The sequence below is a fragment of the Larus michahellis genome, chromosome 8, assembly GCF_964199755.1.
Source record: "Larus michahellis chromosome 8, bLarMic1.1, whole genome shotgun sequence".
Classification (NCBI taxonomy): domain Eukaryota; kingdom Metazoa; phylum Chordata; class Aves; order Charadriiformes; family Laridae; genus Larus; species Larus michahellis.
The window spans coordinates 39,913,073-39,934,638 of NC_133903.1; the positions used below are offsets into that span (position 1 = coordinate 39,913,073).

General features: G+C 37.7%; 1 protein-coding gene across 3 annotated transcripts in view; it reads right to left on the reverse strand.

Moving 5' to 3' along the window:
* PKN2 (protein kinase N2) overlaps nt 1–21,566 on the reverse strand; it is a 57,516-nt gene that overhangs the window by 15,546 nt on the left and 20,404 nt on the right. For all 3 annotated transcript variants that reach the window (XM_074599191.1, XM_074599192.1, XM_074599190.1), the window contains 5 exons: nt 17,071–17,371; nt 8,712–8,863; nt 4,069–4,186; nt 1,317–1,462; nt 1,011–1,224 (listed from right to left, as the gene is read on the reverse strand). In XM_074599191.1, coding sequence (XP_074455292.1) covers nt 1,011–1,224; nt 1,317–1,462; nt 4,069–4,186; nt 8,712–8,863; nt 17,071–17,371 — 931 coding nt within the window. The remainder of the gene's footprint in view (nt 1–1,010; nt 1,225–1,316; nt 1,463–4,068; nt 4,187–8,711; nt 8,864–17,070; nt 17,372–21,566) is intronic.

Sequence of the window (21,566 nt, forward strand, 5' to 3'; positions counted from 1 at the left end):
TGTATAACTAAAGTAACACTTGAATTACAGATTGTTTTTGTAATAAGCTTACTCTGTTATAGTTGGTTTAATAGTTACATGTAAAATGTAACAGAAAACCAAACCTATCTGTACTAGTAATTCTTATACGACCACTTATGAAATAAATGTAGCAAAGCAACACAACCCCAAGTAGTCCAAAGGATTTGATTTTCTTTAAGAACACTGGGAGGCAAATGGTTAAGAGCTTTGTTAAAGCTCTTGAAACAGTTAACTTCTAATGAAGGACAACAAGTCCAGGTGAAGCCAAACTATGAGAAGTTCCTATGTCTTTTACATATTTTTTTCTATATATATATATATATAAAAATAAATGTACTGTTCCCCCACAGGAGGCTAAGTCCCTCTAGGCTAAAGAGGCTAACACACAAAAACCCCCACAAACTCCATGTTTAATTGTAAGGAAAACAATTCACACCAATAAAGAGAGGCTTCAATAGTTCCATGCATGTTTGTTAGGATCTCCCTCTTTGGTTTAGAAATAGGCCACATGTTTTTGTAGCATAAATCTCACGTTCTAGGAAGCCAGCATGGTCCAGTGGGTAAAACAGGGAGTGTGAGAAGAGCTGGGTGCCTGTCTCCAGCTCTGCCACTGACTTGTTGTATGACCTGGGCAGGTCACTTAACCCTTCTGCACCTCAGTTTCCCCATCTGTAAAGTGGGGATAATGACACTTACCCACCTTTTAAAGTGCTTGATAATCTAAAGATGAAAGGTGATAGGTAGTATTGTTCCATAGTGACCTAACTTAAGGCCAGAACTTCACTTTTTCAACAGGATTATAAAAGAGGTCAAGAAATAAAGCCAAGAAACTTATCTGCATTTTTTGGTGCATAGACACTTGGAAATTATAAATGCTTTTGTCTAGGAAAAGAACAATGATGAAATATGGCCAGAAAGAAATACAGTTGGCATTAAAGACTTGTTTTAAACCATTTAATAAAATAAAAAAAAAGCTCCATAAATCTTACCTGTTAAAGCTGCTGGTTTGGACAGTGTACTATACTGGTTTTGAGTAGATATTACACCTTGACGAGGACTTAATGTGGGTGAAGAGACCAGTGAAAGCTCCTCTATAATAATACTGCTTTTGGGATGGTTTTTAGGAAGTTCATTCAATCTCTGTTCCAGTGAATACTTCAAGAGGTCCAGCTTCTGGCTTGATTCATTAAATCTTGCTTGTGCCTTTTTAAAAAAGAAAAAGAAATATTTCAATTTTTTTTTTCTTGAAAGAACATTTAAAATAAAGTATCAGAAATTGTAATGATGTAAATTACTTCTGAAAGTGCCTTTCTGTCGGTAACTTTCCCAGATCCAAGTAATTTCATCACATTTTTTGCACCTTCTGCTACAGCATACTCTATCCTAAAATGATGCCGTAATTCTTCCATTCGGAGTTCAAGAGGGCTTATCACAGGTTTTGCTGCAAAGAGATATAAACAATCAATCTTCATTGAAGACCATACCCATGTTTAATTTCTTTAATATCAACCTCTTTCCCATATAAACAGAGAGAGGAGAGAAAAAAAGAAAAAAGAAGGGGGGGGGAAATCAAATAGAATGAGAGATGCAGATTTGATAGCCCAAAGAAGAGCTTGAAGTATGTCATAAAAGCAACAGTGAAATTTTAAGCATCTGCATTTGAAGGCAGAAATAACTGATCAGGGCCTCAATCCAATAAACAGGTCCTACTCCTCAAAGAGCTATAATTGCCAGAGGATGCACGAAAAAGAACACATCTTCAGGGCAGTTAAGGGACAAAAGCCAAATTTCCCAAACATCATTCAGCTGGCAAGAGGGAGGTCTGGAGACTGCCACATTTCTGAACCACGCTCTGAGGATTTATCTTTCAAACTGCTCTATAGCTAAGTAGATCCCTGATCTGTTTCTGACGATCCTCCTGCTTCACACAAAATCCCAGGGAATTTGGCTTCTGCCAGCACAGAATGTAAGAGATCCCATACACTGCCTTCCCCAACCAGTTTGAGTTACCCATTCTAATGTCCACTTCTTACAGCGTTTAGATTTCCCAAACAGAATTAGGAAGTCTCCTGTTCAATATATTCATCAATGACCTGGATGAGGGGATAGAGTGCACCCTCAGCAAGTTTGCCAATGACACAAAGCTGGGGGGGGTGGCTGACACACCGGAAAGCTTTGCTGCCATACAGAGAGACCTGGACAGGCTGGAGAGTTGGGCAGAGAGGAACCTTATGAAATTCAACAAGGGCAAGCGTAGGGTGCTGCACCTGGGGAGGAATAACCCCATGCATCAGTACAGGTTGGGGACTGACCTGCTGGAGAGCAGCTTGGTGGAAAGAGGCCTGGGAGTCCTGGTGGACAACAGGATGACCGTGAGCCAGCAATGTGCCCTCGTGGCCAAGAAGGCCAATGGCATCCTGGGGTGCACCAAGAAGAGTGTGGCCAGCAGGTCGAGGGAGATCATCCTCCCCCTCTCCTCTGCCTTGGTGAGGCTGCACCTGGAACACTGTGTCCAGTTCTGGGCTCCCCGGTTCAAGAAGGACAGGGAACTGCTGGAGAGGGTGCAGCAAAGGGCTACCAAGATGATTAGGGGACTGGAATTTCTCTCTTATGAAGAAAGGCTGAGGGATTTGGGTCTCTTCAGTCTGGAAAAAAGACGACTGAGGGGGGACCTTATCAACACTTATCAATACTTAAAAGGGTGGGTGTCAGGAGGATGGGGCCAGGCTCTTTTCAGTGGTGCCTGGGGACAGGACAAGAGATAATGGGCCCAAACTTGAGCACAGGAAGTTCCATGACAACATGAGGAGGAACTTCTTTACTTTGAGGGTGGCAGAGCACTGGAACAGGCTGCCCAGAGAGGTGGTGGATGTCTCCAACTCTGGAGACATTCAAAACCTGCCTGAATGTGTTCCTGTGCAACCTGCTCTAAGGTGACCCTGCTCTGGCAGGGGGTTGGACTAGATGATCTCCAGAGGTCCCTTCCAACCGCCACCATTCTGTGATTCTATGGATATATCCCTTTCTGTTTAAAGCTCTAAGAGCAATAGGAACACAAAAAGGTGTTTGAAAGCCCTTTCTAACTTGAATACCTTTCTTTTCTTTTGAACAAATGCCATACATAAGCCGTGCGCTAAGACAAGGTGTTAAAAAAAAGAAAAAGCCAGAAGTATCATAAGTGTAAAACCAAACTAAACCATTACCCCCAAAACCAAAACAAAACCACATACACACACACGTTTTTCATTATCTATGATATATCCAGGCCTTGATTATGAGCATCGTCACACAACTTCAATGCTCAGAAATGCGTATGAATAAAGTTCAAGATTTAGAGATGTACCGATATGCCCACAATGTTATAGTACACTCATGCTATATACAGCTCAGGGGTATTTATTTTTTTTTTTTAGTTAAAAGATTTCCAAAGAAATATAAGTTTAAAACTACTTCTGAAATGCAGCATGAGTGTTTCAAGTCAGGTGGTTTTAAAAACACTTTTGTTTGTTTGTTTTAAAAATAATTGTTTCCTACTCAATCTAGCCTAAATACCCATAAAGAAAGCAAAAATTTGCCTCCATCTGTGCCCACATTAGTAATAATAAGGTCAATCTATTTAACTATGACAAGCAGGCTTTGTACCTGCATCAGATTATTATTTTTTTTTAGAATAATGAAAAGATTATATGCTTTAAATAGAAGTACTAGTTACTGTCAAGACAAAAGAGAGCATGCATGAAGTGAGAACAACGACCACAAAGCAAAAATGGATTGTGTAAGGTATAAAAAGGATTATGAAGAGAGACTGTATTTCTCTTCATTAAGCTTAAGGTATTTTGCTTCAAGTCAGATGTATTTGGCATCCTAACACACACAATGGTGTGCCTAGACTCTGATTATTTTCGGTTCACGCCAAGTTTTGGCATTCCTACTTTTGGCATTCTAACATTCCTACTAGAAATTTATGATAACTCTGTGTGCATGTGGGTAACGTATCTACATGGCATTCTGACATTAATGATTCATATATTCTTTCTATTCCGTCACCATTATCAAAAGCCAATTCATTGGTCTGGACTGCCTGAAGAATCTGCATCCTTATAACTTCTATTTTTGTCTTGCTGTCCTGGAGCATCTGCTGAGCTGTGGCAAGAAGTTTTCGATCCTATTAAAACAAACAGAAAAGTTAAAATTGTAAACTCTGCATAGAACAAAACACATAGAAAGCTTCAAAACCCACACGCTTTAGGAACTAGAACTAAATCGATGTAGTTAATTCGGTACAGCAGACCAATTCAACTAACCACATTAGGCTATTAGTGGAAATTAAGTTAGGACAGAGGCATATTCTGGTTGATTAAGAAGTACAAGCCACTCTCATGGAAACTGTATTTGTTTAAAGGTGAATAAAGGCGGCACGATCTAGCAACATTACATGTTTAGATTAATGTTGTGTAAGCTGATACTAAAGAAAGGACAAGATATTAAAAGCAGAATACCACCATCCTATGTAGAATGACTCAAATTTACTGTGAGTATGATGAGAACTCTTCTAATAGACAAATTTGCTAGACTAAATCCATATAAAAACCATTGTACCAATTTACTTGAGCTGATTTTTCAATCTTGAAATGAGAAATATGAAGTTAACTTACATAGGACAGTATAAATAAGTCTGCAGTACGTTTTTCCAAACAAAGCTGAACATTTTTTTTTGCATTAATAAATGCTTCATTAGCTATTTCATCAGCAAGTACAGTACTTTTCATCTAAATGAACTAAGGTTATCATTTTTTGTTTTCAAAAACAGTAAACACAGGAAGCAGTTTAGAAGAGAGCGTTTCTGGAGATGAACTTTCAAAGTAGCTGATAATACCATTTCATTGCCAGGAGCACAGCCAACCACATGTTTCTCAGGGGTACCATGTTTTGTCCTCCAGCTACTGGAAATGTGACTTACAATGGATTATCAAATGGTTCTGTGGAACTGGTGGAACTGTGCATGTGCTTCTATGGCTGCTGCATGGCTCTCTCTAAATGTTCTGAGAGTTATCGGATAACTTAAAAGTGATCTAACTGGCAGTAAGAACAACAAAAAAAGGAGTATGAGAAAACTTAAGGCAGTCTATTTGTCCTGTCTGTGCAGTGCCAATCAATCACAGTAATTAATAGTAGCCAGCACAGATGAGTATCGCACTTGTTATAGCCCAAAGGGTACTTTGGTTAACTCATTTTGTAGCCACTCTATAGCCTCATTAATAACTTACTTTCCCATGGACATGGTTTATACTTATATTTTTAATTTTATAATGAAGTTATCGATTATTTAAGAAGTTAAAGAAATTTAATTCTTCCCCTTACCACAACCAAGACAAAGAACTGCAGTGTAGCACAGATACCCAGAGCTAGAAATACCAGCACCATGGAGCATACTGTGAGAAAAATCACAGAAGAGGGAAATTCACCTTCATAGAGCTCCACTATGACCTTGCGCCTAATGTATTACTCTGATAACGTAATGCTACCCTATGTTCTGCAGGGTAGATACGCCAAGATATACATATGAAAACACTTTGGCTGCATGGGGAGAAATTGTGCCCACTCTGCATACCACAGTCTCAGAACTCTTGGTTTTAAGCTCTAGTATTAATCAACATTTCAGAGAGATACCACTAGTTTTCATATTTTAAGATTCTATGTTAGCTATACAATTATTTAATGAGTACACTGAATTTCCTAAATGAATGCCTTCTCAAATACAAATATCAACTTTTGAAATAGACGCTGTCTACAGCAGAATATAGAATCTAAGTAACAGATCGCGAGCAACTCCAGAATCCTGTATTAAGCCTTATCCATGCATCATTCTGATGTATAAATATGCTGTAAGTGTTTCTTTGTCTGTATCTTCCTGTTTATCTTATTTTCGATCTTGCTGCTCTTGATTGTCCCTCATATCCTCTTACTGCAATGGATTTGCTTCCTCAGGGGCAACATCAGCCCTTCAATGTGTAAAATGGCAGTAATTCAGGATTATAGAGATATCCTTATGTTTTCAAGAGGCAGAAAATCCCATCTTCAGAATCAAAATGGATGTGTTACACTCAGCAGCTCTTCTAGTGTTGGAGGCCGAATACAAAATATTTCAAGGCATCTCCTGAGTATAGAAGAACTGGCAGTGTCTCTAAAACTCATCTGCAAAGCTGTCGTGGGATCTCAGAGAATCCACACAAGTCCAAGGAAAGATGATCAATATCTTAGAAACACTTAAGTCTGAATAGGTTGAGCTGAATGTTACTGAAGCAAGTAGAGGAAGTACAAATGGAAAACCTGCCCATGAGATGATGGGTTTATTCCTACTAACAAGCTGCTTTTTCATTTTTAATAAACAAATGATGACCTCCCTCCATTAAATTTAGGTCTGAAAATAATACATCAAATTTGAAATCTGATCATATAGTACACTTGAATAAAGGTCACAAAAGAGTTTAATAAGTTTTAAAGAGAGTCCTGGGACTAATTTTTAAAAAACTACTGGATTACTGGGGTTGAATTCAAACTGGGAATTTTCTGCCCCTTTTGCCCACCTCATCCAGACCCCTGAGTTGTTTTAAGCTCTGCTTTTTAAAAAGTAATCATGATGCTCAAGTCTACAGTTTAAACCTGCCAAAATAACTCACTACTGAGTATTACGAATATGAGAGAATGAATACACACCATTTCCATCCGGTCTGTTGAAGCAGCTGGCAATGCTTTTGTGTTTTCCAGCTTGCTCTCCCCAGCCCAGTTACTAGATACACCCAGTCTGGTAAGGCCAATTTAAGCATTTACCAATTGCAAATACAAGATTCAATCACCAATTTTAATTACATGCCTCAATCATAAAGCAAGCCAGAATATATCCTTTCTACCTAGTCTGATCAAAGCTTGCTAACAATGTCTAATATTATAGCCTGAGTGTCGAGTTAAGTTTTTTCAGGCTGTTATAAGGTTACTTGCTGAGGGTTTATTAAGAACATAATTCACGTCTGTCTTTTGATCCATTGGGTCAGCTGATTATTATTTTTAAGTGCACCTGATGTTAAGTACATGGCCCCAGAGGATGTCGACTGCAGGTTTTGCAGGAGCCGAGGGACTGTGGTGCATGGACAGCATTCCCAGGCCCTTAGTCATAAGGTGCAGTCCAGATATTTCTTCCACCTGCCCCAGGCTAGTAGGTTACAGATCACTTTCAGATAAATCTGCCAAAGTACCAGCTGGTTCAACAGAAGTGCTGTTGGGACAGAAGGAGCTTGGTGGCACCCATGGTCCATCTAGCCTAAACTAATTTTTCTGGGAGCGAGCCACATTTGCTGTAATTTCCTGAGGTATAAGAAAGTCAAACAGTAGACAGATACAAAGTTATCTGCGTTTCCACCAGTCCCAGGCAGAAATTCACTCAGAAATATAAAGTTCCTTTCCGACATTTTTTGGTTAGTATCAATTATAAGGGGTAGCAATGCAATTCATAGATGTCTACTCTTCAAATCAAACACTTTTTTTTAATAAGTTCACAGACTTATAGGTGTTGGGTAGTAAGTTAAGATCTTAAAACATTTCCGTTCATTCTGTGTCTGGACACAGAACCCAAGCTACTGCATACTATTTGTTAGATCTAGGCTTGTCTTTCCCCTTAATTTGGAAATTCATCTCCTTAACAATGCAGTAAAAGTAAATGGAAAGACAGGCAATGAGTAACTAATGAAGGGAGAAAGAGCAAGTAAGTAGAAGATATCCCCTCCTTTTCTCATTTGAGAACTATGACTCCCTTATACTCATAAAATATATTTTTGGGGTTTTTTGCCGTTGTTTTGGGGTGGGGGTTTTTTGGTTCCCCCCACTTAAAAGGTTTGGTTTGTCTTTCAGTTGAGTTAAGGGATTCTTAGTGTATGATAAATTTTATTACACAATTAGGACTATGTAATAAGTCAAAACCATTCAGGGGTTAGCTAACACGCCCCCCCGGCCCCAGAGAACTTCATTCAATTCATAAAATTCAGATGTAGAAATAAGTGTGGCTTTATTTTTAATTTCAGTTTGATGCTACCAGATGCTACCTCTAGAATACCACACTTCTGTAAAGACGCATGTGTATTTCATGTGCATGCGTACTAATGCAGATTATAACTCTTATCAAAGTACTATGCACATTTTATTAAAACAAATATTTGGTAAAAATATTTTTACTGCCAACTACAACTAGATGACCATTTCAGAAGCATACTTGGCAATGCCGCCTTTTGTGTAATTATCGTGCACATTACAACTTTAACACTAATAGATTTTTTTTTTCTTTTTTAGTGGAACTAGGAAAAGCATCAGACACCAATCAGTGCCATACCAAGCTCTGCTGCTAACTGAATCACACATGATCAAAGATTACTAGATGTACTAAATTTAGTAAGCCGGATTTGTTATTTAGGTTGAACTGCATGTGGACAAATTGATAAAACAATCACTTGAGTCGGTATTAAACCACAACAAAAAATGGTGTAGTAATTTGTAGCAGATTTGACCTAACTACTTAACAAAAAATATACCCCAAACTAAAAACACTGAAATTGTATACTGTTTATATGTTGTACATTCACACCACAGCAATATGAAAATTCACAATCACTTCATGTTCTTTAAGCATTCCAAAGCCTTACCTTTGAAGAGCCATTTGAGTACATCTGTATCATATTTTCTGCTCCCTGTTTTACCTTCAGTTCTATATCCAACTGCTTCTTTAAGGCCATCAATCTGTTGTTAGTAGAAAAACGAGGATCGCTATTTGGAGTATCAGGAGTCCTAGGACAATCTGCAAATTAAAGGTAAGATGTAATGTGTGCAAAAAGAAAAAAAAAAAAGGGAAGAAAAAAACAACCCCACAAAAACCCACACCCCCCCACTCTATTCTATTAAGTTATAGATTAAACAAAGCTGGAACATCATACACTTAAGTATTAAGACTGACCCTCCTGTCCAGAGCTACTTTTCAACAGCACTGCAAATGCGCCTTAACGTGAAAAGCCTGGCGAAAGCCCGGTGACTCCTACACATGCCCTAATTCACATGAATCACTTCCGGGAGTGGCGACACAGGCAGGTCTGCAGCCAGGTCTATTTTCATTTCAAAGGAGATTTATTGTTTCTTCTAGAATGTCTTGAATCGATCAAAAATGCAGTTTTCCATTAATCTTTCTTACACTCCTGATTTTAAAAATCTAAGTGTTTTAAAAACAAACAAGCTTGGACAATAACATTCAATACTAATGAGCACGGTCTAAATACAGATATTAAGTAGGTTCTCATCGATTTTAGTGTGGACACTGCAGACACAGTTTATGTCAAAATTAAGAATACATAAAATGAGCCTTTTCCTTAGTCATAAAACTGAACGATTTTTGCTCTGGAATCCTAACAGAATCCTGGCATATAGGCAGACAGGTTATGGAACAACTGTGATCTGTGGGAAGGATAAAGCTTTTTCGTTTGACAATATTACTATTTAGATCTCCATCTTGCTGGATTAATTTAATGGAATGCAAGTTAGTTTTAGCAATCAAATTATATAGTCAAACCTCTTAACTTTTCCACCCTCCTCCAGAAAAGTCTATTAATCACTAGTTCACATTTCAGCTTCTGCAACATGAACTATGACAACTGAAAATAAGTGGCCACTGGACTATTTCCTAGTACTTAACTATTTCCAACATGACTGTCCTTGTAGCTAACTATCTTCCCTAACAGTCCTAATGGCTTCTCTTTGAAACTTTTTGTAAAAAAGGATAAATTATGTCTACTGTAATAATTATGGTTTTTTGTTGTTGATTTCTTTTACCCGAACAACTGAAAGAATGCCTTCTCTATAGGAAAATAACATTAGTTGGTCTCCTGGAAGGTAGTATGTACCTGATATCAACAGTACAGTCTTTTTTCCCCAACTTTAATTAATTTTCCTTGAATTAAAACTGGGATGATGGATCGGGTTCCTGAAATTCTCAATTATTAGAAAACACAGGCATTGCACTAGTAACTTACAAATTATTAATTATGAGGTGTCATGGGGAGGAGGCATCTTATCTGTCATTTAATATTTCTTCTGTAGAAGATTCTGATAACTAATTTTGGAGATTTAATACATTTTACTTTCAAGTTTGCTGTGTAATTTCCTCCTAAATTGTAATCTTTGCTGAGGCTACATACAGATTTCATTTAAGGAGAAGTTTTAATTTCCTCTGCTGCTAATTCACTCTTCACTTCAAGCCACTTTAAAACTCTTACTGCATCCTCACTACTTAAAGGTAGTACAGAAAATAACAGATGTTTAAAATATAAATAAAAAAAAATAATCTGTGCTATTCCTCATCTGTTTTGTCGTTCATCCTCTCAATGTTTTGGCTTGGTTTCTCTGTGAAACATTGCACTTGAACAGCTTTACCTTAAATCTGCTATTAATACAACAAAGATTAACAACATGCTTTCCTCTCACTTATGCTTTTACATTCAACTAATCCTCACCTAACCATCTATTCAAAAATTGGAACAAACATGAAACTTGAAAGTCACAGTGTCGAGTCTTCTTGTTAAGTAGATTAATCGTATAAATGAATGTTTACCAACTTCAGATTTATGATGCAGTCCTCTACCACTTAGAGATCCCAGCCCTGTGATGATCCCCGGGAAGACCGTGGTGCTCCTGAAGCCTGTTTTCACCGCTTTGAAAGATGCACACAAGCAGCCTTCCTTTGCATTAAAACAACACTCAAGTTGCAAGTCAAGGACTAATTAGAGATACCGCGGCGCAGGCTGCCCAGGCAGCTGTTATTATCTCCCTTTGCGTGTCTGCACCGTGAAGGTGTAACCACATCCCCTACCTGGGTCATCTCAAGAGCTGGTCTGCACTTGTGGACCTAAACTCCCCTCTACCATTTAGTTTAAACGGTGCACCTATATGCTTTGTTAGCAACCAGCAGCAAAGGAAATGTTTCTGCACTTCGGACTAATAGCTAGGAAGAATTCAGTTTTTGCTTTCAGGCATAATAGCTGCTCACTAAACTCCCGAACATGGAACACTATGGTTTCTTAAAAATTTTCTTTTTTAAGAAAAAGAAAAAAGTTTACCAACAGCTTTTCAGAAATGGCCTAAGTGACTCCAGTTCCCCCCGCCCCCCCCCCCCCCCCCAATCCCATTACAATGCAGTAAGTAGCCTGAGGCAGCCTCTTATAGAAGAATTCAGATTAAAGTTTTAAGTCAGCTGGACAAACTGGTCCTATTATGGAAAGCGCTGACAACCTTAGCAGCAGCACTATGAGCTACAGCTGTATTAGCAGTTTCCCTCTCTCTTTGTAATGTCTACTGAGGCTGTAATCACTTCGGTATGGCTTGCTATCTCTCATCTATTTGGATAAAGCACTACACAGAGGGGCTCAAATCTCATCTGGAGACATTTAGCCACCTTCATAATACAAATAAGTAATAAATTCATCTGGATAATTGCAATCAATGGGATTTATGTATCTGTTTAAAGTTAAACAAGAGTTAAGTACTCGTACCAAATTAATTCTTCACTCAAGTAGGTGAGTAGTGACTGGGGAAAAACCGAGATTCTCCAGTTTGCCATGTCTGTTGGTCAACAAGGACAGTACAGGACTTGCCATTTTGGATGCATTCAAGTTCAACTTTGCATAGGACAGCAAGAGCTTTGCTGGGGTATGGATTAGTGCCCCTAGGCATTTTCTTCTGGACAGTGAATATCAAGTGAAGTAACAGATGTATTTCAGGTGAACTTGACTTCATTTCAAGTAACTAGCATGTTGATTTGCTAAACAACTACAAATGTTGTTGCTTGATACTAATGAGTTTTGTGCAGCTTGTTAGCCCACATCCAGGCTGCTGGAAGAGCTGCAGTACTGCTTCCCCAGCACCTGCAATATCCTGTTTTCATGAAAATATAAGACTTAAAATAAGTTAATAGTGATGGTTTAACATATTTATTTTCTTCTTATTATTAAAAAAAAAACATCTGGACTGCATCAGGACAATGGCAGTTTTCAGTCTGAAATGTTTCTCTTAACCGTGATCCTTGCTCTTCTGAAAATCTTTTCAGTGCTCACCAGCAAAAACTTTTTGCTTCTAAGTTGCCTTTTACCAGTACTCCCATCTAAATTATATTTATTAGAGTAACGACACAACTCTGCTCTACTGAGACTGCTGCTCATTCCTTTGGGGACTCTTCCCCAGATGCTAGGTATGCTATTTCTTCAATAAGCTCAGTGTGAAATCTAGGATCCCATGTAACTTTCTGAATTTGGGTTCCCAGATGGTACTGCAGCGTGCTGCTAAGCTACTCAATTAGCAGCAAGTGCCCTTTGGTAAATAGTTAATTTTAATCTTATTTGAGGATATTTAATTGCAGTTAGCCTCATCAGTGTCATACTCAACAGAAATACCTGTGATGCATTTTTAGGCATTGCTGGAGGGGGGAAGAAAGAGGCATCATCAGGCATTTCTCAGGGAGTCAGATGCATTTGAACTAAGCCACCAGCCAAGGCAGCAGGGGACATTCTGCACTCAGAGAACATCCAGCACTGACCTAGAAACTTTTGAAGTTGAACTGAATTTCAATTCATTAATGGCTAATTTTAACTACTAAACAAGTGACAGAAGATTGCTTCAAATGGCTTCAATAATGTTATTCTACATTAAGGTTCCCAAAAGTTACCATGAAATTCCTACGGATATGAGCCTTGTAGGTGCACGCTGCTCAAAAAAGTCACTACCTCTATCAGTTTGGTTGCTGCCTCTACTAGTTTCCAGTAATTGGTCCAGTAAATGGACACTCTGGTGTCTGACAGATTAACCTAGTCATTTGTATGGACAAAGAAATCCCCCAAACAGTCTCTCTCACTCCCCTATCAGCTAATCATATCATATTCTTAAACAAAATATTTACTTTATTTGTGACCCCTGCAGCCAAATTTGATGTGAAGTAGACATCTCAGAAGTTAGAGGAGAATGGAAGAAGAGGCATGAACTTGTCTCTTTGATTTCATGTTCTCAATGTTTTATCCAGTCTCTTCAATTCCCTCAAAAGTTTTTCTATCATCTCACCTCCCTACCGTCTTTAATTCAGCTATATGGAAGAGATTAATTTCCCAGTTTATACATATCCTACGTATCAACTATATGCCTAGTTAAATCAGTGACTCGCTGTAGGTAAAATATTTCAATCTTACACCTTACTGAGTCACATTCAAAACCCCAATCGCTACTGCTACTTTTTAGACTTGTAAAAAGAATATAAATTTAATTGTGCTACTTTGTAGAAGTATGTTTTCAAGATACAAGATTTCTTCACCTCTAAAACTGAAGTAATTATTCCTGTGTTACACCTTAAAATAAATCTCTCAATTTTATGGTCACTCTGAGCAAGTAATGGTCACTAGGCTTGTCCTACTCTTTTTGTATTGCTGCATTCCGCTTCACTTTTAAGTGCTGACCTATGAATTTTAAAAACTCCGCGCCCTAGTATGACTAATACACTGCACGATAAGGGCAGACCTGGGGACAAAGTCCCACTTCAAAAACAAATCTACATTCACCAGCAACCCCAAAATGTAAAGTAAACCGATGTTACACTAAAAGTTGTCTCTGAATCATACATCTGCTGCCAAATCTACCGTCACATTCAGTAACATAGCTTTTTGGCAAACTGCACTTTTTCGTTAAGGTTTAATACCGATTCTTCAAATAGTTGTGAAAATAATTTCCTATGGCATTAGGACACAGAAAGCTTCCAGCTCTAAGAAAGCTACCATCAAAACATCTTAACTTGCTTCAAATGGAATGTTATTAAAAAACATTTTTCTACAGGAGATTCATTAACACTACATTTAATGGTTTTAACATGTATCGATTACATTGTGATGATTAAAAAGAAGTTACACTACAAATTAGTGTTTCGTTAAAAAAAAGTAACGCAAGTTACTGCTTGATACCATAAGCAACAGTAAGAGTCACAAAAGCTCACACAGCACTTTTCAGCTCTAAATCTGGAGCACTTTACAAATATATGTTCACACCCACTTTTCAGATACAGGAACAAGGAAAGATTAAATGACTTTTCCAAGTTACCACAATGACCTTTCAACAAGTCAACAGAAACCATCCAAAAATCTTCAGATTTCAGGCCTGACAGGTCAAAGGGCTCATCATTTTATAGGCAATGATCTTCTCAGTGTTACTTCTCAATGGATCTCAGCCCTGACTTTGCTACTTAGAACCTGCAAAAACCTAAACAACATACTCTAGAAGAGGTAAAAAACACAGGGCCGCCCCCCAAAAATATTAAAGTACATAAAGAGAACACAACCCTTGACTCACACACCTCTTGAACCCTCTTTACCTTATTTTCAGCATTCATGCTCTGCACTGTCTAAAAATTTCCTGTGTATTTCCTTCTCTCTTTTAAATCTTTTGTCACTAACTGACCAGAAAAAGGTCAAACACAAGCTAAAGTGAAGAAAACATGTAACTTAAATTAAAGCTAACCTCTGGAAACAATGCGCTTGTTCAGGAAGCTCCCATATTTGTCAGTAAGTGATTATTAAATTCACTGTTGATCCTGAGCAAAAGCAAGAATTCCCAGACTCAGATACCTGTGACCTCTCCACAGAGGTACTCTCGGTCAGATGGCAGTGACATAGGACTATGTGTCCATGTATTTCCTGAATATTATGTGTAATACATATATATATACACACATACACACAGAGTTGGCATGTCGTTTTATATTACTAACCTTATTTTGCAAAGGTCAAGCTCACTGATACCTTAAATCAAATCTAAGACTTCAGTATAAAAAAACTGGAGTATCACCTAGATGATTTGCACCCATTAGTCTCAAGACAGACGGGACGTTCTGGTAGCACTCCTCCCCCATGAATGAAGTAGGAGACAGGCAATTAAATTACAAAGCAAACAGTATAAAAAACTCAAGCATTTCAATTTTGAAGGGTGCGTGCTTGTAGATCTTTGATCTAAGAACAGATATTGAAAGAATTAAAGACTATTTTTTAGAAGGTTATGCAATATATTCTATTAAAATGGGTCTTATATAGGAATACCTGATGTGATACTATACAGAGAATATATGATCTCAACAGAATTAATAGGTTTTTTTCTTGCATATTTCAATAATTAAGTAGGACTGTAAAAGCTATCTACCAATAACACTTTGAACAGAATGAAAGTTAAAAACATAGTACTAAGAAGTTTAGCATGCATCACAAGCAGGTAGAAGCACCTGCTGATAAGTTTATCAACCTTGATCTTTTATCTCTTGAGCTTTCATGAAGTCTCTGGTATTTGAACACAACGCGTGATGAGCCTGGCTGCTAACAGTTATTCGCAAAAGCAATGGGCACTGCTGGCCTTTCCAGAAGCGTAGTAAGGATCTGAACAACATTATTTAGATTTTTGTAGCCAAACCATCTCTTTAGAACGAGCAAATGCTTTCTTAGGGTCTACCACATTTCCCGAGTCATGCACAAGGACAATATGGCTCATTAACTCAATGTGATAGTTTTAAAATGCTAGACTGGAAGGGGGAACTCCAACATGAGCATTCTGCGCTCATCCACTTTTCAAGTTCTACTATGAGATGAACTTCACAAATTTGTGTCCGCACATATTTATATTTGGTCTATACAGTTTCCATATAGTTTTCCTTCTGTTCCACTCTTCCCATTCCTTTAAAAGCCACAGTACTGCCAACACTGAAGCGGATTTTCATAAACCTTAGCCAATATGGAGCAGAACGCTTCATGCCTACTAAATATCCCATGGCTATCTATGAAGCATACTTTATTGTATTTATTCCCATTTCATGCTGCAGCAACTACTTTGCCTCGCTAGTTCCAGCTGTGCTCCTCTCTTCCCCTTGTATCTCTTGAAGAACAAAAGCAGAAGAATGCAGAGAATACAGAGAATATTGTGCAGGTCACTATGGACACTTCAACACTTTGGCAGCATGTCACAGGACCAGTCAGTATGAATTGCTGACATCACCTGCCAGTATTTTCCTAAATTCTCACTGTAATCATCCTTTCTTCAGAAGGATGTATTCTACTGCCCAAACTTCTTAAAGCTTGGCATTCACTTCTCAAACACCTTCAATGGCTTGTGCACATTTATTAACATTTTGCCAGGAAGAGTCTGCGCAGTGTGACATCATCAGGCTGGCAATATCTCCCAAGTCATTCCACAAAGCTGAAAAAGGACTGTTTACTTTCATAACATTCCATCTTAAAATACCAAGCCCTGTATTTTTAAAAAATACATTCAAAATCAGTATTGACTTACTGCCATGCCACAGAAAATACGAATTCATTACAACCATTCTGTGATTCTGTGAAAAAAATTTCAAATTGTTTTTAAAATAGTAGCTTCATTGTGGAAAAGCCTCAAGACTTAACAAATCATTGCCACAGTAAGAAATGTTTGGTAAGTTAGTCAGATAAATGATGCAACAGAAAAACAGTTTTTAAAAGTTAGATTTAAGTGTAAAAAAAAACACCCAAAACTTTTAAATGAAAATTTTACAATTTTTTTTTTCCCATAGAATAAAAAGGTGTATTAACGCTGATGCCTACAGCATAACTCAGAGAAAGTCACTGGAAGAGCTACTGAAATTTCCTTTTATACAGTGAAAAGCTGTTAGGAAATATTGAAGTGATTGACAAAATACTTTAACAGAGTAATAACTGAAAGTGAAGAACTGGTACATGTTAAGTTAGGCTTTAGAGCATTATCCAATAATTCGTGAAAAACCGTGTTTCCCAGAATACAATTTAAAACTCAAAGGGACTGGACACTTATTTGTCAACCAAAACAAAGAGGCATACAAAAATATCAAACTTGCCAGCTACGAATTTGCCCATTCCCAGAGCAATTTTTTCAAATGAAATGGGATAGAGCTTATCTAAGGAGGATAAAAACTGATTTCACAACAACATATGGTACCTGCAACATCTTCTGGATCCGTTACAACAATGTGTGCATTTAACTCCTGTAACTTATGATGCAAGTCTTCTAATTTCTTATTCGACTTTTTCAAAATGTTGTCCACATATGCCAAGTTCTTTTTATCCGTTGTGACCTTCCTGAGGTTCTCTGCTCCCTCCTTGATTTTAAGTTCCTTCCTTATTTCCCGCTTGATTTGGTCCTTTACTTCATCCAGCTTCTGCTGTACCATTGTATCTGAAAAGTCCAACTTTTGGCCAGTGCTCACATTCTCAGAGGCTAGAAGAGTTTTGGCATCCCCCTAGAAAGGAAAACAGTAACATAACTACCAGGAAACACTGTTCCTTGACAACGCATGCTGCAAACTTAACATGACTAGGCTTCAGGTCTCTGTATATTAAACACTCACTTTGTAAGACCATTTACTAACCCTGGGTCTACACTCATGTTGCCCTAAAGCAACAATCTCACAAGACATTACATGTTAACTGGAGTTACATTTTACAACAGATTTATTTTAAATTTAGTGACATCTTTACTACGCCTATTTTTAACAGCAAGAGATTTAAATACTTCTGGATTTGTCATGGCTGCTTGCCTGGCAGTTATATGCCCCAGAGCTAATGACTCACATTTGTAATTTTCTAGATTTAATTGTGTGTTTTAATAGACCAAATGGATACAGGAAATAAGACTAACGTCTAACAGTTATTAACTATGATGAATTTTTATACATTTATTAGAATATATTCCTTTTAAAGTTTGTAAAAAAAGTTAAAAAACCTTAGTGATATTTGCAAATGTTTAAAGAAACACTGACATCTTCATAAAGTTTTGTCAAGATGTTACTGGAAAATAAATTTGCTAGATTTTTTTAAAATTCCCTCAAGGAAAGCCTTTCACTTAAAAAGATAATATTAAAAAAAAAAGTCTTACTTTCTTGTGTAGGCAAGCTAGGCTGAAATGAAAAAAAAAATAAAATAAAAATTTGCAGTGATGAGTAGGAGTTGGTGTAGTAAAGGAGCAGGGGATGAAAAGTCTTCAGACCACCAGTACAGATGAGGTCATGTTTGCGCCTGGTATGTATTTACGTATCATTGAGAAGTAAGAGTACAAAGGGCATGTTATAGAATCTACATCAAAAAAGTACAAGTACAATTAATTACATACGTAATAACACTTCCTGTGTGTATTATCCATGGACCCTGTACAATGAGTAGACACTAGGTCCTACCCAAGAAGTCTTAGCAAAGAAGGGCTGTCCTGAACTTGGAATCTGACCCAGTCGTAATTCAGGATGTATTTAGTAAACGTGTGGCCTGATCTGTACATAACTACCAAACGACCAAAATTTCTGTAAATTTTCTTAAACACAATGAAGAAATTGCCTAGACTTATACAGGCAAAGAAAACAGTAGATGAAAACATTCAAGGAGGATTTCAGGAAGCACAGCATTGGGCTAATTAACTGTAAGAACATCCCAGAACACATGATGTGTAGATACAGTTCACAGCGACTTGTTTGTTTTTCAAGAGAATTTGGGGAAATGAGGGTCATGAAAGTTGTTCCTGGGCCATACATGTCAACAGATAACGCTCGTCAAACTATTTCAATCTGTGCAGACTGCAGTGATACTGCCTTCCATGAGTAATATCCAATCTACTAGTCCTCAACTATAATTTTACAAGTTTACTAAATCATCCTTAAACACTTCTTATTAAAACATTTCTATACATAGCTGCTACAAAAGTTAGCAACTCAAAGATTCTTAAATATGAAAAGTAGCTGGAGTAACCATTTTGCCACAGAATTTCTCTATCAGTGAAAAAGACAAAACCCAAGCTATTTAGAAATAACAAACTGAGTAAGAAGTGAAAGGGAAGAAATCATGCAAATTTATACTTCAAATGCACTTGTGATTCCTGTAAGTACATATCTGTTAATGCAGATTAAAATAGGTAATTTATTATGCATATGTAGAGAGGCTATTCATAGTTGTACTAGGAAATACATGACATTGTTTGTTAAAGTCGATTCTTTTTTATACGTGTATATATGGAAACAATCAATAGCGATGAGCAACTAGTACCAAGGTTCATATCCATAATGAAGGAAATCAACCACCATGTGCTGAGTGTTTTGAGAAACAACTGAAACTGAAAATAAATTCATTTAGCAATTGTATAGCAAACTATTTGTTTAAGTAATAAGTATATCCAAACTAGAGTCAGATCTTTGATTTCCCTGTTTGTCTAGCACACAAAAATTTAGGGTGTAAAAAATGAGCTTCATGATTAGTATATTAATATTTAGCCTTTAAAAACAGAGATCAAAATAGTGTTAGTAATTTTTAAATTGTGTATTTTTAAACCATAATCCTTTGCACTTGTTCTGCAAGCTTCCTAGAAATAAAGTCATCATCTACCTCCTTCAAAGCATGATATTACACTTTTCAAAGTTCACAGGAGAAAGACAAGTAGTAAATGTAAAAAAAAAAAAACCAAAACAACAAAACAACCAACCCCAAACCAAACAAACCCAACACCAAAAGAAAACCTTTATTCCATATTCCAATAGTACCTGAAGTATGCTAAAATTATGCCAAGAATGTACCCCTCTCAAACAGAACAATGTAATTAAAATATAAATAATTCAGAAATATTCTTGACTAGGGTTTCCCCAAGAGACTTCAGTTAATCGTGTACCTATTGAACAATAACGTATTTTGTTGCAGGGGAGGTTTTTATCCCTCTACAAGCCCTACACCCCACCTGTTAAAGGGATGTTATGTTCCTCCATAAGCAGGTTTTTGGAGCTCTGGTTCCAGATACGGAGTCTCTAACAAGTCTTCAATTAAATGAAATCTCCATGATCATTAGTAATTTGCATTCCAAATTTCCAGTAATTAAGTTAAAGTTCTCCTCAGCTTGAGCAGTCTCAACAGCATCTTTGTCCCTGGACTTAAGGGTTTCAAGATACAGAGTCTTCGTCAATGCGCTTCCGAGACAGCTAAGAGTTCAATAGCATGGATGCTACCACTGGAAAGTTGGTCACATTGCCTATGCATTTAGGCATTCATCTTTAAATCCCACCCACCCCCCCAAAGGCCACAGATGATACTTCTTCTGTCTCTCTTGTCATCCAGAGTTAATTATACTTTTGAACTAAAAATATCCTGTCACCTAGTTATCTGGACGTGTCACCTGGCACAAAGGTCACTGTGAAACAAACAGTCTTCCAAGGAGGCAACCTTGGACCCTGAAGGTCACTGTGAATGCAGAGCAAGCGCGTGTTCTGCAAGCAAAGCTGTGTTGCTCCTGCACCGACCCCTTCTGCTGCTGGGATGCAATGAAGGTTTGAGACAGGTCCGCATGCCACAGAGATGAACAGCCTCAGCAACATTCCACTTTAAAATGGAGATAATGCCAAGATGGACACAACTGGCCAGAACGTCTAATAGTTCAGTAAGAGAAGTGAGGTAGAACTTTTTCTTTAAGAAAAACACCTCCCAAAACACCAAACCCAAACTCTACTTTTAAACCGAGAAATTACTTAAAACACTGGATGTTCTAACTTTATTTTATGACAACCTATTACAAACCTCTTGTTAGAGCTGAATATTCTTTCAAAAAATTCTTTTCCCCATTTGGATAAGCTCTCTCCTAGGTTAAGCTTCACATCCATGAGGATGTAAGTGTCTTGTTCCCTCAATCTGAAAATTAAGTATGTCAAAAGAAACAGTGGCTGGAGGCCAGGTCCTTTCTTTGCACTGTTCAAGCAGGCAGGGTGCAAAGACAGAAGAAATCGTTCACATTCTTTATGCCAAGGAAGCATCAACGGATTTTGCACAGCCACTTCCTTTACTCTCCCTCCCAGAATCATTTAACATAAAATATCTTAAGATTGGAAATGCTCTGAAGCTGATGACTAAACCACTCCTGCTGGCTAAACAGAGAACAAGCCTCACTACTTTAAAATCTAAGACAAAAGAATGGGCAGCCAGTTACTAATTCTCAGTTTCTTTTTTAATTCTGGTAGTAGTATTTTGACTGCTGGTTAGAAGGGAGGAGCCAGTCTTTGCTGGGTGGTCCCAGGACTGGACCATAGCATCCTTCTGTCCCTTGTGCCACAGCAGACGGCTGGTGACCCAGTTCTTTGCACCCAAGGCCGCTCCTGCGGTGGCATGTACTTCTTTGCAATGGGAGAATACATGTTTCTGAGCCAGAGTGGAGATTTCTGAAACATTTCAGCGTGTAATGAAACTGAAGCTTTATTTACTACAATAAACTATCAAGGGCCACAAATGAGATACTACTGCTTAAGAGAAAAAAAAAAAAAAGGGAAAAAGGAACCCATATCTATAACTTTCCTACTGCAATGGCCTCATGACTCAACCTCACTTTGATTGTTGGCTCAAAGACTACCTTTTACACAGATGAATTCAAGATGCCAGCCTTCAATTTCTGTATTCCTGTGAAATGATTTAAGTATAGTT